This window comes from Drechmeria coniospora, chromosome 01, assembly GCF_001625195.1.
Source record: "Drechmeria coniospora strain ARSEF 6962 chromosome 01, whole genome shotgun sequence".
Taxonomy (NCBI): domain Eukaryota; kingdom Fungi; phylum Ascomycota; class Sordariomycetes; order Hypocreales; family Ophiocordycipitaceae; genus Drechmeria; species Drechmeria coniospora.
This window is the reverse complement of record NC_054389.1, coordinates 6,137,264-6,150,597: the sequence shown is the minus strand read 5'-3', so window position 1 is coordinate 6,150,597 and position 13,334 is coordinate 6,137,264. Positions and strand designations below refer to the sequence as shown.

Below are 13,334 nucleotides of genomic sequence, written 5' to 3'. Positions count from 1 at the left end.
CAGAACGGCAGGTAGCGGCGCGTCGAGCGCGGCTACGACGAAAGAGCATGGGAGAAAACGGCCCTCCCAGGGTCCATGGCCACGCTGATACAACAAGTGGTAAGCTAGCAAAGGAACCTCCGTGCCGGCCGCGCAGGGTCTGTCAAGCTAGGTCGTCGGGGAGCGCTCGCTGGGAGCGAGTGCAACGGCACGGAGCAGCAGCTCGCCCAACCCGAGGAAACAAAAACGCTGCGCCGCAGAGCATGTGAAAGTAGCCCGTTTCGTGGAGCGGGCCGATGCTCGCTCGGCCCGGAACTCAAAACCCCTTGAACGGGTCGTCGTTGAAAAAGTCGTCCTCGACCGTCCTGCTTCGGCCGAGGCATTCTTCCCGAATGCTGCGGCTGCTCCTCCTCCGAAGCTCCTTGCTTCGCCTCCTCGTCGATTGCCGAACCTCGTCCAGCTCATCCGCATGGTCGCAGGTCGGCGAGAAGGCAAGGGGGCCGATAAAAGCCTCCATGCGGACCGTGCCGACGGCGTCGAAAAAGTTGCCCGCCGGACTCGAGGACGCCGCCAGAGTGCGTTGAGACGCTTTCCGGCTCACGCCCCATTCCGTATTGCCCGACGCACGCGGTTGATGCGTTTCCGTCGAGCCTGCCGTCCCGCCCCGTCCGCTCGCCATGCCGACGGACAGGTGGTGGTGCGCTCCACCGCCGGCCGCTGGCCCGGAGAAACCACGAAACGACAGGGGCGGGGCGACGAGCCCTCCCGTGTTGCTTCGCTTCCGGCCGTGTTCCGTCGCCTGCACGGTTCGCTCGGTGAAGCGCGGGATGATCGGCGGCTCGGCCGCCTCCCGCAGCTGCTCTCGGCTGCGGCCGCCAGCGAGCCGAAGGTGCGCCGCATCGCCCATGCGCGAAGACGGGACGCTGGGGATGCTCGATGAGCCGACCGGGGCGTCCTTGGACCCGTCGGACCTGCCCTTTGCGAGCCGAATCGAATCCCTGATGCCACCGCGCTTGAGCTTGGCTCGCGACGTTTCGAAATCCGGATGCGCCCGCTGGCCGTTCGCCCGACGCCATGCCGGTGGTCCGGCAAGGACATCCGGAACGGCATGGGATGAGTGTGCGAGGAACGACAGGGCCGTGAGCCACAGGTAATGCCGCTCCGGCGACCGCGCCGTAAACTTCAGCGCGCGCTGCGGCGTGAGGATCAGGATGGACCGGTTGAAGACGTGCGGCATGATCTTGGGCGCGGCGTTGTCGTCCTTGACGTCGAGGACGGATTGGATCGTCACTGCGCATGTCAGCATTTCCATCCACCAGCTCGAGCGGGGGGTCGGTCGCTTACGCTTGCGGCCCGTCTTGCCCATCAACGCGCTGCCGCTCAAAGGCTGCTTGCCGCTCCAGAGAATGGCCCTCTCGTACGGCGCCAGCCACACCCACCGCTTGTGACGGTCGTTGCTCGAATCGTCCTTGCCCGCGGCCTCGGGTACGCCGAACGACCTTCGCCTGCGGACGTACTTAAGCATCCACTCGCCGACCATGGTCTGAGCGATGGCGTCGACCACGCCGGGGCTCTGCGAGCCGCTCGTCAGCGATGTCGGTTCCGTGTTGTAGGTCATGTCCGTGTTCGTCGACGGCTCATGGCGGTGTCCCCTGCGGCGGCTGCTGTCGCCGTCCCTGGTACGCGGCGTTGTGATGTCGTTCAGGGGCAGGGGCGGTAAGCCGGGGCTCGCCGGCGCTTCCGTCGACGGCGACAGCGGAGGCGGCGAGGAGCTGACGCGTGCTCGATCGCGTCGCTCCTGCGGAAGAGCCATCGCGGACCGGACCTTGCGAACGTTGTGGCCCTGGTAGGAGGAGCGGCTGCTTCCCCTCCGAGGCCAGCCGTCCCGTCGGGTCGGGCTCTGCTGGCCGTCGCTCGGGGTGCCCGCACCGACGCCGGGCACCCTGGAGCTTGCCCGGGTCGGGATCGGGAACGGGGGACGGCTGGGATCTGGAAGACTGGGGCTCCTCGTGCGGCCTTGCCGAATGGCGATGCCGCATTGGATCACGGCAGCCCTTCGGATGACGCCGGCGCGGCCCAACGCCGGGGGTGGCGGCGGCGGCGATTTCTCGTACGTCCTGCTGAGCTTCCCGTCATGCCCCTTTGAAAGGGGTTCCGTCTCGTCCCGCGTCGTCTCGCCGGCAGCCTTGGCGACGCCTCCAGCCCACGGTTGGGAGTTTGGACCTGGCACCTTCGTGCCGGCGCCAAAGGGTCCCTGCTTCTGCCGGCTCGAGATCCACCTCGGCCTAGGCGCCGACAGGGCGGTGCGATACTCGGAGTCGCTCTGGTATCCGTCGAAATCGTCGGCTTCGTCGGAGCTGGCCGTGTCGAAGCCTGCAAAGATGCTCGTGAAGTGGTGCGACGGTCTCGTCGGCGCCCCTCGGCGGCTGGACAGGGTGCTGTCGTCGCGGGGCTCGTCGTCGTCTCCGTCGAGCGGGGGGGACGGCGGCATTGCGCGAGGGGCTCGGCCGCCCTTCAGCCGTCGGGGGTTGCGGGCGGGCGGGTTTCCGGGGACCGGCGTGAAGTCGGCGTCCCGCTCCGAGCTGGTGGTTCGATTCGGAGACGTCGGCCGCGAGGAAATGGTCGACGGCCGAAGGTGCGGCGGCAGCAAGGCCAGCCGCTTGTCGACCTGTATACCCTCCGTCTGGACGGAGGCGTCGACGACGCTGTCAGAGGTGGGTAGGTTCACCTGGCAACCAAAGTCTTGGAAGTGCTGAGGCAGCCGGGGCGCTTGTGGAGTCGTCGGCCGGCTCGTGGGAGGCTGGATGCTGATGCTCGGGATGGGCAACGGCGGCGAGGGCTGGGCGGCGAGGGATGCTTCCTCCGGCTCACCACCGACGACGGCAGGCTCCTCGGTCTGCATGGAGCAGCTCACCATGAGAACGCCGGGCGTCCCGGGCGGCGACTCCGAGCCCATGCAAGACGACTCGGGTGTCTTTGGCGGGCTCAACGGTGGCTCCATGGTCTGGGACGCGGCCGAGACCATGCGGATGTCGGCTTTCGGCGAGGCCAGGATCAGGACGGGCCGACGAACCTGCACGCGCTTCCGCCTCTGGTTCGCCTCAATCTCCGAATCCCCTCCCGCGGGGCCGTCGAGCTCGGGCATCCTCGTACGGGTTGCCAGCTCGGCCGTGGCCGGCTTCGCGGCGGCGGCTTCGGGTGCCGGCGAGCTTGGCGGCGAGGTCGGGGGCGAGGAGGGGGGGAGGAGGGGGGCGAGGAGGGAGGCGAGAATTGGACGGCCGAGTCCGTATACGTAGGTTGGGCGTCGATGGACCCGACGACGGTTGCCTCCGGCTCCCGCTCCTCATCCTCGTCGCTGTCCAGCGGCGCCATGAGCGGCTCGGCCGCGAACGGCCTCCCGTGGACGACGCTGCCGGGGCGCTTCAAGCCTTCCACACTCGGCATCCGGTGGTGGATGCTGCTCGAGACGCCGTCTCGGCCGTCGCCGCGACGGCGCCTGCCGGGGCTTGCGTGGTTCGAGGGGGCGCTTTCGCGACCGTCAAGATCCGTCTCGTCGTCGTCGAACTCGAGCTCGTCTGCCAGCGAGCGGCCGTCGGGACCAAAGGCGTGGCCGACGCCATGACGATGCGAGCGTCGAACACTGCTGGTCCTGCTCACGGTCCGGACGCTCCGGGCGTCCAGGCCGTGCAAGGCTTCTTCCCCTTCGCTCTCGCGCGCGCTGGCGGTCCCGCTTTGGGTGCCCGCCCTGTGCTCCCGAACAGCTTGGTAGACGGCCACCTCGTCGAGGACGGTCTTTAGGCGACTCTCGGCGACGTGTATCTTGCGCTCGAACCTGCGCCTTTCGTCCTCCCAGCCGCCCTTTTCGAGGGCCCAGAGGTCGTGAAGGCGTCGGGATTCGTCCTCTTGGCACCGCATCTTCTTCTGGGCCGCCTCCAGACGCCTCTTGGTCTCAGCCACGAAGTCGACGGCTTCATCTCTCTCGCGGGCGAACTCGCCGAGGGCCGACGCGGTTCCACCCTCGAGCAGGGAGAGCTGGCGCTTCAGGGAGCGACCTTCCTTGGCCGTGCTCCTCAGGCTGTCCTGGAGCCGGTCGCGCTCCTGCCTGGCGGCGTGCAGCGTGGTTTCGAGACTCTCGATCTGCGTCGCCTTCTCGGCCTGGTCCCGCCTCAGGGCCAGAATCTCGGACACGAGGTTGGCGTGCAGGGTGGGCGTGAATCTGCGGGGGTCTAGGATGCTGATGCTCTCGTCCGTCGTCACGTCCCTGGAGCGCCTTTTCTCGCCGCCGTCGCTCGATGCGTGGGCCGGAGACGAGCGCCTTCCGGGACATGGCACGGCGTCGCCGGACAATCTCTCCGAGGCTCCGGAAGGCGTGCCGAAGGGGGGTAGGTCCGGGACCATGGGCGACGAACCGGTGGCGAGGTCCGTCGTGCGGTCGTCATCCATCTCCCAGGCAGCCATGGCAAGGGCAAATATGGCCGGCTTCCGACGACGGCGCTGGGGTTTCTGCTTCGGTCAAGGCGAGATTCCAGCCGATTTCGTGAGGGGTTTCCGGGGGAAAGGGGAGTCGGTGACACGCAACGGGCTCATGCACTCGGGCCGCTCACAGCGAAGCTTGCCGCCGAGAAATGACAGCGACTTGCCGACGACGCATCTAGGCATCTGCCGTGCAGCGTGGTTGCGTCTGCTGCCGTCGGCGAGATGTTCGCTTTCGGCAGAAGCGACAAGGACCCTCCCGGCGGACGACGAGACGACGGGGCGTACGATGCGGCGGCGGCAGCCAAGATGCATATATACGCACGGCCAAGTACAGGTCCAGGCCTCCGGCCGTCGGGTCAGGGAAGCGTCGCAGCTTGTCTTGGGCTGAGCGCTCGAGTTGGAACTCTGCACTCTGCAGCGACCATTAGCCAAGCTCGACGAGCGCCAACCCGGGTGCGAGGTATTCCATGCAGGCCAGGGGTGGCAAGACGACAACTGCCCCGGGGGGGGGGTGAGGGTGGTCTCACTCTCGTGAATGGCTGGGCCAAGTACCGAGTGCGGAGCGGGGACGGGGATGCGATGCCAAGTTTCGGCGACTCGTTGCTTTGCTCGGCGCCGCCGCAGCGAAGGGAAGCGTTTCGAAAATGGATGAATGCCGATCCCTAAAAGCAAGAATGCAATGTTTCGACGGGTATCGTCCAGCAGCAGCCGGCAATGGACGGTTCGGGTGGGCCGTGTTGACGGTTGGGCGAATGTGCTTTTTATGCCGGCCCCAGGACGTTGCGTCGACGGTTTCGCTACGGTGCCTCACTCGAGCAAGCAAGCTACTCGCAGCATCACGGGAGTCGGAGAGCCGGGGGAAAGCCAAGTAGAGGGAAGGACGGAGCGAGACGAAGGAAGGACAAGGCGTCGAGCGCGATGAGGACGGCGAAAGAGGCAAGCTGGACGGCTTCGGTCAGCACACGGGCGAGCGGGCGTCGTCCTGGGCCGGCGTCGTCGACGGTCGTGCAGCGGCTGCGGCCGCCGACGCAGGGACTGGCGGGAGGCGGAAGTGCCCTGTGGCGAGTTCGACTTACAACGAAGGAGGTGAGACACGGCGGGCGCGGCTGGGCCGTTCGTTGGAGGCCGAAATGGCACAGCTCGTCGCACGGACGGGAGCGGTTGAGGACGACCGGTCGTTGGCTGCGATGGTGGTGCAGCGAAAAAATGGAGGGAGAGAGGGAGAGCAAGAGGGATGAGAGGACGCAGGAAGAAAGAGGTCCAAGAGCTCCTGTCGACGACTGGCGCCCCAGAGAGGAAATTGGAAGAAGGCGAGATGGCCGGGCCCTCGCGGTACCTACAACTACTTCCCAACGGGGTGACGACGAACCTGCAGCGGCAGCGCGAGCGAGCGCACCGGGGGGGGGGCAAGTACCCGTACATGCAAGTACTTGCACTCGTGCAAGCAGATACAAGCACAGTGCAGACGAGGACGCGAGAGCATAGGCAAGTACGAGCGCACCTCGAGGTAGTGTAAGCGGACATGGATGCGGCGCCCAGGTAGACGAGCGTACAGGTACCAGCCTGCAGTCGCGCTCGCGTTCCGCAACGTAGCACTCGGAACACTGCTGCTCATGCTCGTACTTGTACAACTAAGTACAGGGAGTAATGCTTGCAGCATCCATCCTCGTCTGACACATGAATACTTGCACAGCGTTACTACTTGTACTTTCATACGGTGACCGACTTGTACACCTACCGTACACTGGCTCATAGAGCAGCGCTCCGTACTCTGTAAGTAGAGCACATCAAGTCCCTTAGTACCCAACCTGGTACAGTAAAACCGACAGCACGAGGAGCACTGCGCAGCACGAGGAGCGCTCGAGCTCCGTACGGGAAGCAGGTCCCTCTATTCCAAGCACACCTACTTGCACAAAGTACACCTACTTGCACGCGGAGCACACTGCAGGAGCACAAAGATAAAGGGCAAGCCAGGCGCGTGCTTGTCCATGTAATACAGTACATGGTAGGTAATGAGTACCTAATTACCGTCCCCACCTCGATCTCGGCCGCCGGCCAACGGATGACGGACACGGACGGGCTGTGCTGGCTCGTTTCGAGTTGACCGAGTGCCCTTGTCGTCCGGTGTGATGGCGGGTGCAAGCGGAGGACAGAAGGTGAGCGGCCTCTCGTCGACGGCGTGTGATGTGATGATGGCCACGAGCCATGAAGCAAACCCTGGAAGCGCCACGGGGCCGAGGGCGAGTTCGAATGGACGCTCGGTGCAGGTAGGTCCTCGTCTCGCCCGGCACGAACTCGTCGGTGGGATCAGCAAGCATCGGCCGGGACTTGGGTGGTCGCTGGCCACGCGAGGATGAGCACCCGTCGAAGAACTCGTATCGGCAGATGGTTCGGTGCATTAATGGCCTGCTCCGTACTCTGAGCATCACCCCAAGGGCATGTCCATGTTCACGCGCGGCATCTACTTACGGCATAATACCTTGAGCCTGCGGTACTAATGCTCTCACCTCCTTGCTCGGCAGAAACTCGAACAACGACAGACGGGCATGGTACGGCCGAGCCCAGCCGGCGTCGTTTCCCGGGAGCCGCTTCTGGAAAGAAGTAGAAGAGGAGAATCCGGGTTCTTCCCGGCTCACGATGGGGGCGAGGGGATGCGTCGCGGCGGATAAAGGCAAGCCATTGGCAGAAGGAGGAACCCCAACACGGTGGTCGGCGGGAGAAGTCTTCTCGTTCGGTGCCAAAACATGGTGGGTTCCAGCGGCTTGCCGGGAAGCATCCGCTGGGGCGACCGACCGTTGGGGCCTGGCAGAGCCCAGAGCGGACAGGCAGAGCAGGCTAGGGCGGACAGATGGGGGTTAGGGCGGATGGATGGAGGCTAGGGCGAGGTGGGAGCAGAGGACAGCAGCTAATCAGCGCCGGCCGGTCCCTGGGGGTCGTTGAATCGGAGCGCTGGAGGGCGGGTTGGATTCGTAATTTTGCGCCGCGCAGGGGTCCGAGAACCCACCGCGTACCTGGTGGGCAACGCGAGTGCTCACCAATTGACACGGGAGGAGTGATGGTACCTTAGTAGCCAGTCACTGTACTCCGTACAGTACAGTACAAGCACCGTACTTGCTCCGAGTACACACCTATTGCCTGGTACTAGTAATACAGCGTACAGCACAGAGCCCGGAGCACTCCGTACTAGGCAAGTACATGTACATGTACTGTACGGAGTGTTTGCACTCGAACCTGCCAGCCTACTGTACAGTACTTAGGTACTTGCTGTTTTGTACGGAGTACTTGGTACTGGCTTGTGTTCGTACAGTCCGTACACCCACATACCTACCTACAAAGTACCTACTAGGTAGTAAGTAAGTGTGCAGTATTTTTTACTTCGTACTTACAGCACTTGTGCTCCGTAATTATTACTACCGTACGGAGTACGGAGTACTTGGTGGTCATTCTAGCAGCAGACAATTTCTTAGTACCAATGACCAGCAAGTACAGAGTACTCACTCTACAGAGCTCTCCACTCTTAGTGCCGACGAGTGCTGTACATCGTACTTGGCGAAGACGACCGCAGCTATGCACAGTGCGGCCCCGACTCGAGGATGCACAGTGCACCGTAACAGCTGTGCCTTGTATTATTCCGTACTCTGTACCTTGCCTTGTGAATGCGTCGTGAAGCCATAGCACCTACGCTGCACGCAAGGACAGTAGTACTACTTGCAGGGTGAGCACTTGTGTTGGGGGTGCTCCGTTACGCTGCGCACACTCGTACGCTGCATTAGTACTTACAGTACAGGTACTGGTACTAATAGAATCCACCTACTGTACCCGTACAGTGTACAAGTATCCGTAGTACCATGGTAATCCGTCGACTGGCTTCGCTGAATGGAGGACCGACATAAGCGCGCTGCGTGCTCCGTACGCTTCTGCATACGACTCGATGCACGTGATCTCGACACCAGACGCGGACAAGGAGTAATTACAGTGCCAACCCAAGCACGACTTTTCGACACGACCGACATCGCCGACGACACGCCCATCCTCTCCTGCGATGCGGAGCACTGAGCGGCGGAGTGCCCAGTTCCAAAGCACCCACCCAGCCATCCACTCGCCACCGTCAGCGCGGCGGCCTCTCGACCAAGGCCTCTCGACCACGGGGCCATGCAGGATGCCGAGGCAAAATGGCACCCTCTCGCCGCCGCCAACCAGCATCGGCCGAGCTGTGACTCCTCCACCGACATGAGCCGGGCACGAGGGGACGACCGAGGGCGACGGCGGAGAGACGACAGATCACAAAGGATGAATGCGATTTTTCTTTGGCCCATGATGGCCTCGTTGGGCATGAAATCTGCATGCATGTGCTTGCCGGGGTAGCCGTACCTGCTCGCGCGTTGGCAGTCTGCGACTACTGTACAACTACCTGCACCTGCAGCTCGCGGGAGGCATCGCGGGCGGACAAGGACGACGCAGAGGAGCGACGCCTCTGGGCCCATCGCATCCCGTCACGTCACATCCCATCTCGTCACATCCCATCTCGGCCCATCACCTCCCTTCCTTCCCATCGCATCTCATCCCATCGCATCTCATTCCTTCCCTTCCCTTCCCTTCCCTTCCCATCCCGTCACATCATATTCGGCTTCCTCAGCTTGGGCCGCACGCCATCGTCGTCCCCCACGGATACCCCTCGTGTGCTTGCCTCGCCTACAGAAGGGCCGTGCCTGATGCTGACGGGAGGCATGTTGAGACGCTGCCTGCACGTACAGTACAAGCACGCGCAGCATGACGGAGAGACGTGTGTGCAGTATTATTACTGCTCGCAAGTGCTCGTGCTCGTGCTCGTGCTCGTGCTCGTACAATACTTGTGCTCGTATCGTACTTGTGCCCGTAATAACTTGTACTAATCATTACTTGCTTGTGCCCATACATGTTGCCCATGCATAAGTAAGTACATGCACTTGTGCTCGTGAGTCGTAGTTTGTTCCGCACTAGCGGATACGAGCAAGATGGCCGGTGCTAACGAGGCAGTCTGGCCCTCCCCTCGAGCACGGGAGCCGCACGTCGATGGCCCGTCAGCAACGGCATGGCATCATGTCAAATTGCACAGTCACATCGTATCGCATCCTTGCGCCAAGCAGCGTCGCCGTCGAACAGCGCACTCGCCTTTTCTCTCAGTGCACTTGCCTGTATAAATAGGTGCCCTGCCAGGTGTGCAGGCAGGATGCGAGCACAACTACGCAAGTACATGTAATGTACACTTGCTTGCATATATAAACGTATTCAAAGCATCCATGTGCATGCACTTGCGTACACGTACAGTATAGGAGTGTATGTGCATGCACTTGCGTACACGTACAGTATAGGAGTGTATGTCCATGCACGTCGCTGCTTGTGGAAATGATCAGGACGGCATGGCAGCGGCAGTCGACGAGGAGCAGCAACTCCCCAGCAGCAACTCCCTAGCAGCAATTCCCTCCCAGAGCGAGCTTCATCAAGCGTTCTCGCCCGCAAGCACGCCGCGTGACATCCATCTCGGCCAAATCAAACGTTGGCGCGACGTTGGCTTCCGAGGGAGCCTGCCAGCCTCGGCCTCGGCCCAGGACAAAGCAATCCCTTCGGCCCCCAGTATTTTTGCATCGGCAAATAATGCGGAGTTCTCGCCCAGGGACAGCAGGTGTACGGAGGACTGCGAGTAATTACAGAGTACGCAAGTACACGTGCGAGTATGTGAGTGTACTGTAGGCCTAGGTCTACTGTATACTTGCAGCAAGTACTCCGTAGGTGAAAAGGTGATGCGAGTACGGATACATGCAAGTGCTTGGATTTACGTCCAGTCCTCGCCGAAACGCGTTGCTTCGAAAGACCTTGTCTAACTCGCCTGCAACTCGACGGTGCCCACTCGTTCGCCTCGACGCCGGGATTGCAGCCGTGACCCCTGCTCGAGGAGGGGCGGCGGGGTTCATTGCTGACCCTTTGCCCAGCCAGCAACTCCCGAGGAGGTGCTCCGTACGGAGGACTCCGTTCGGGGCGGACGACGAAAATTTCCCAGTCCGCTTTGCTCGATGGCATCCACGTGTACTTGCTGTACAGTGCCAGTACCAGCACGGGCCTGGTATGCTGTTATGAAGTGCTCATGCAACGACTACAAGCGCTTGCTGCGTCGTTGCACTTGACAGCTGCTTATTCCGTACTTGCTTGGGCCTACTTACTTAGGTGCTTGCACTAGGTGCAGGTGCGCAACGGGCAGCGACGGAAAGGGTTCGGGCTCGCACCGATGCCGTGGCCGGCCGAGACACCACACCGACCACACGAGCGGGGGTCATGATCGCTCGCGAGCGTACCGGCTGGCTCGTCCCTTGTTCAGCGTCGCCTTGCTCGTTGGTAGCACCCATCACCTGCTGGGAGCCGGCTCTCCGTGCTGCGTGGCACAGGAGCGAAAGGGCAAGCGTGTTGCGGCGAGGCTTGCTTCGTGCCCATCCGTGGAACGGCCATCGTTCACACGTCGGACCCGTCATGCTGCCTCACCCCCTTCGGCATTTCGCTGGTCGAATGAGCTGGCTCGGTGATGTATGTCTCTGATTCCCCGGTCTGGTCTGGTCTGCCTCAACGACGAATGTAATCCGTATGGAGGCGCGATGGGGCCGCCGCACTGGCGCTGGCCAGCCATGTCCTCTCCAGATTGACCCCGTCTCTCTCGAGCAGGAACCGGGAGCAAGGACGCGGGAAAGGTGGATGCGCGCATCTCCGTGTACGGCATGATTTGTCGGTGCACGGTAGACGCTCGTACTCGGCATCGAAAGCTTGGCTTTGAAACGAACCGAAACGAACCCAAACGCTCTGGAAGGACCGGCAAACGTCCTTTTTCTTCATTCCACCAAAAAACGGCATCGCCGGCTGTGCGGTAGGGGATGGCACGTACTGTACAGTATTCTGGTAAATCGAAGGGTGGGCATATCCTTGCGCAAATGTTTCACAACCATTGTTGGTGGGACCTGCCAAGGGCCTTGAATGAATTTCTTTTCGACCTGCTCGCGCCTCGCCACGACGGAGCAACGCCTGCTTCAAAGACCTACGGTGCCACTCGGCCCTTTCATCACACTCGTCGTGGCGGAGGGCATCGTGGCTCGGCTGCGGCGAAATGGTTAGACGACGAGGCATCACTGCACGGGTGCATGTCTTGATCGGATTGTCAAGGTCCATCCAACACGAGAGCTCCCGCCGTGCCAACACGTCCTGGGCAAGTGATGCTCGTAGTGGCACGAGTACGCGTACGGGGTACTGCACGAGGATTGCCATGTACTGCGGGTGTGCATGTAAGCAAGTAAGTAGGTGTAAGTACTGTAGTAGTATTGCATGCAACACTCCGTTGCATGAGTTCTGACTTGCGGCACTTGGATGGATACGGAGTCTCGCTGCCACTCCGTACTTGCTAACGTAGTAATACTGTAGCAGATATCAATACTTACATGTTCACCTACCAGTGCTGTGTATGCAGTACCCACGCACTTGCTGATACATGCAGCGCTTGTGCAAGACGCCTGGGCTAACGAGGGACGGGCCATGATCGACAATGGCAGAGATGCCACCGCGCCGTCGCATCAACCATCGACGGGGAGGAATCATTGTCAGCCGGCTCGGGGGCGGCCAGCCGATGGCTTGACCAGCGTGGGACGAGGCGACCCCCATCGGCCCGTCGTCGTCGAGGCTTGCGCCGCGAGCGCCTTTGCTGGCCACCCATGCCGACTGAGGAGGGAAAAGAAAAGAGGATGAAGTGCTCCGTCTGGGATGGCAATGGAGCGCTGCGGTGAGTACTTGCGTATGTACGGATTAACTACGGAGTATTACAGTACAACTGCAGCGCTGTTGATAACCTGTATTAGTGCAGCGCAGTTATACTGGGCCATGTGCAGCGCTGTTCATAACCTGTATTAGTGCAGCACAGTTATACTGGGCCATGTGCATGCATTAATCGCTACTTGTACTGTACAACTCCTTGTGCTTGCGTGCCTACAGTAAACCTGTGCTGCAAGTGTAGGCAATTGTACTTGCTTATTGCAGGCACGCGCGCAGGTAATAGTGCCTGTACTTACTCGGTACAATACGAGGTTGGTCGGGTCGATCGTTGTGCGGCTGCGCTTCGTCGGGACCGGATCGTCTCCCCCCGAGATGCCTCCATCCTCCTTTTCCAACCACTTCCCGGCTGTGCAAGATGCAAGTGCTTGTGGCGAGTATTGTTACATGATCTTACACATAAAGAACAATACATGTATGTACTCGATCTCATTGTGATTCTTTCATCTCCCTGCTTTTGCTGAGCTTCCCGTCTCGTTCAACGCCGTTGCTGCAGGGTATTGCGGCTCAGAACGGGTGTAGTCGCAATGGGACGAGGCCTAGTAGCTAGAACGCCAGTCACGGGTAGCTAGCTATAAGGACGAAGGCGATGAGCACATTTATCTCTAGAGAGCCTCCCCTTTCTGCGTCTGGGAGCTCTCGTAGCTTACATGGTCCCCTTCCTTCAGCGGTCCTGTGTATGGTCACGTGATCAACGCTCCTATCAATATTGTATCCTGACATCGGGCATAGGCGTCGGTGCAGGTCAATGCATGTACGGAGTAATTACAAGCAACTACAAGTAATTACATGTAAATGCTGATGTCGGCGCACATGGTGCTTGCGTCATCCCGTACTAGAGTTCTAGCAAGTTCATACTATATAAGCGTGTATATATGTTAGGTTGGCAACGCAATACGCTACCCCCAGCACATCGCTGGCGGCAAGACTGGACCTCGAGGCCCGGGAGCACCTCCCTATCCTCGATAGAACGCAGTGTTTATGCTTGGATGCAATGGATATCCAACACTATCAATCTCAGTCTATATACTGATGCCAGA

The 13,334-nt window shown here is 61.1% G+C and overlaps 1 protein-coding gene across 1 annotated transcript; it reads right to left on the bottom strand.

Moving 5' to 3' along the window:
• Nucleotides 1-295: 295 nt before the first annotated feature.
• Nucleotides 296-4,437, bottom strand: DCS_01565 (putative nuclear migration protein ami1; the record flags this gene model as incomplete). Its single annotated transcript, XM_040798897.1, has 2 exons — nt 296-3,188; nt 3,272-4,437. 2 exons carry the CDS (start codon nt 4,435-4,437, stop codon nt 296-298), a joined length of 4,059 nt encoding a protein of 1,352 aa, XP_040659780.1.
• Between the last annotated feature and the right edge of the window lie 8,897 nt (nt 4,438-13,334).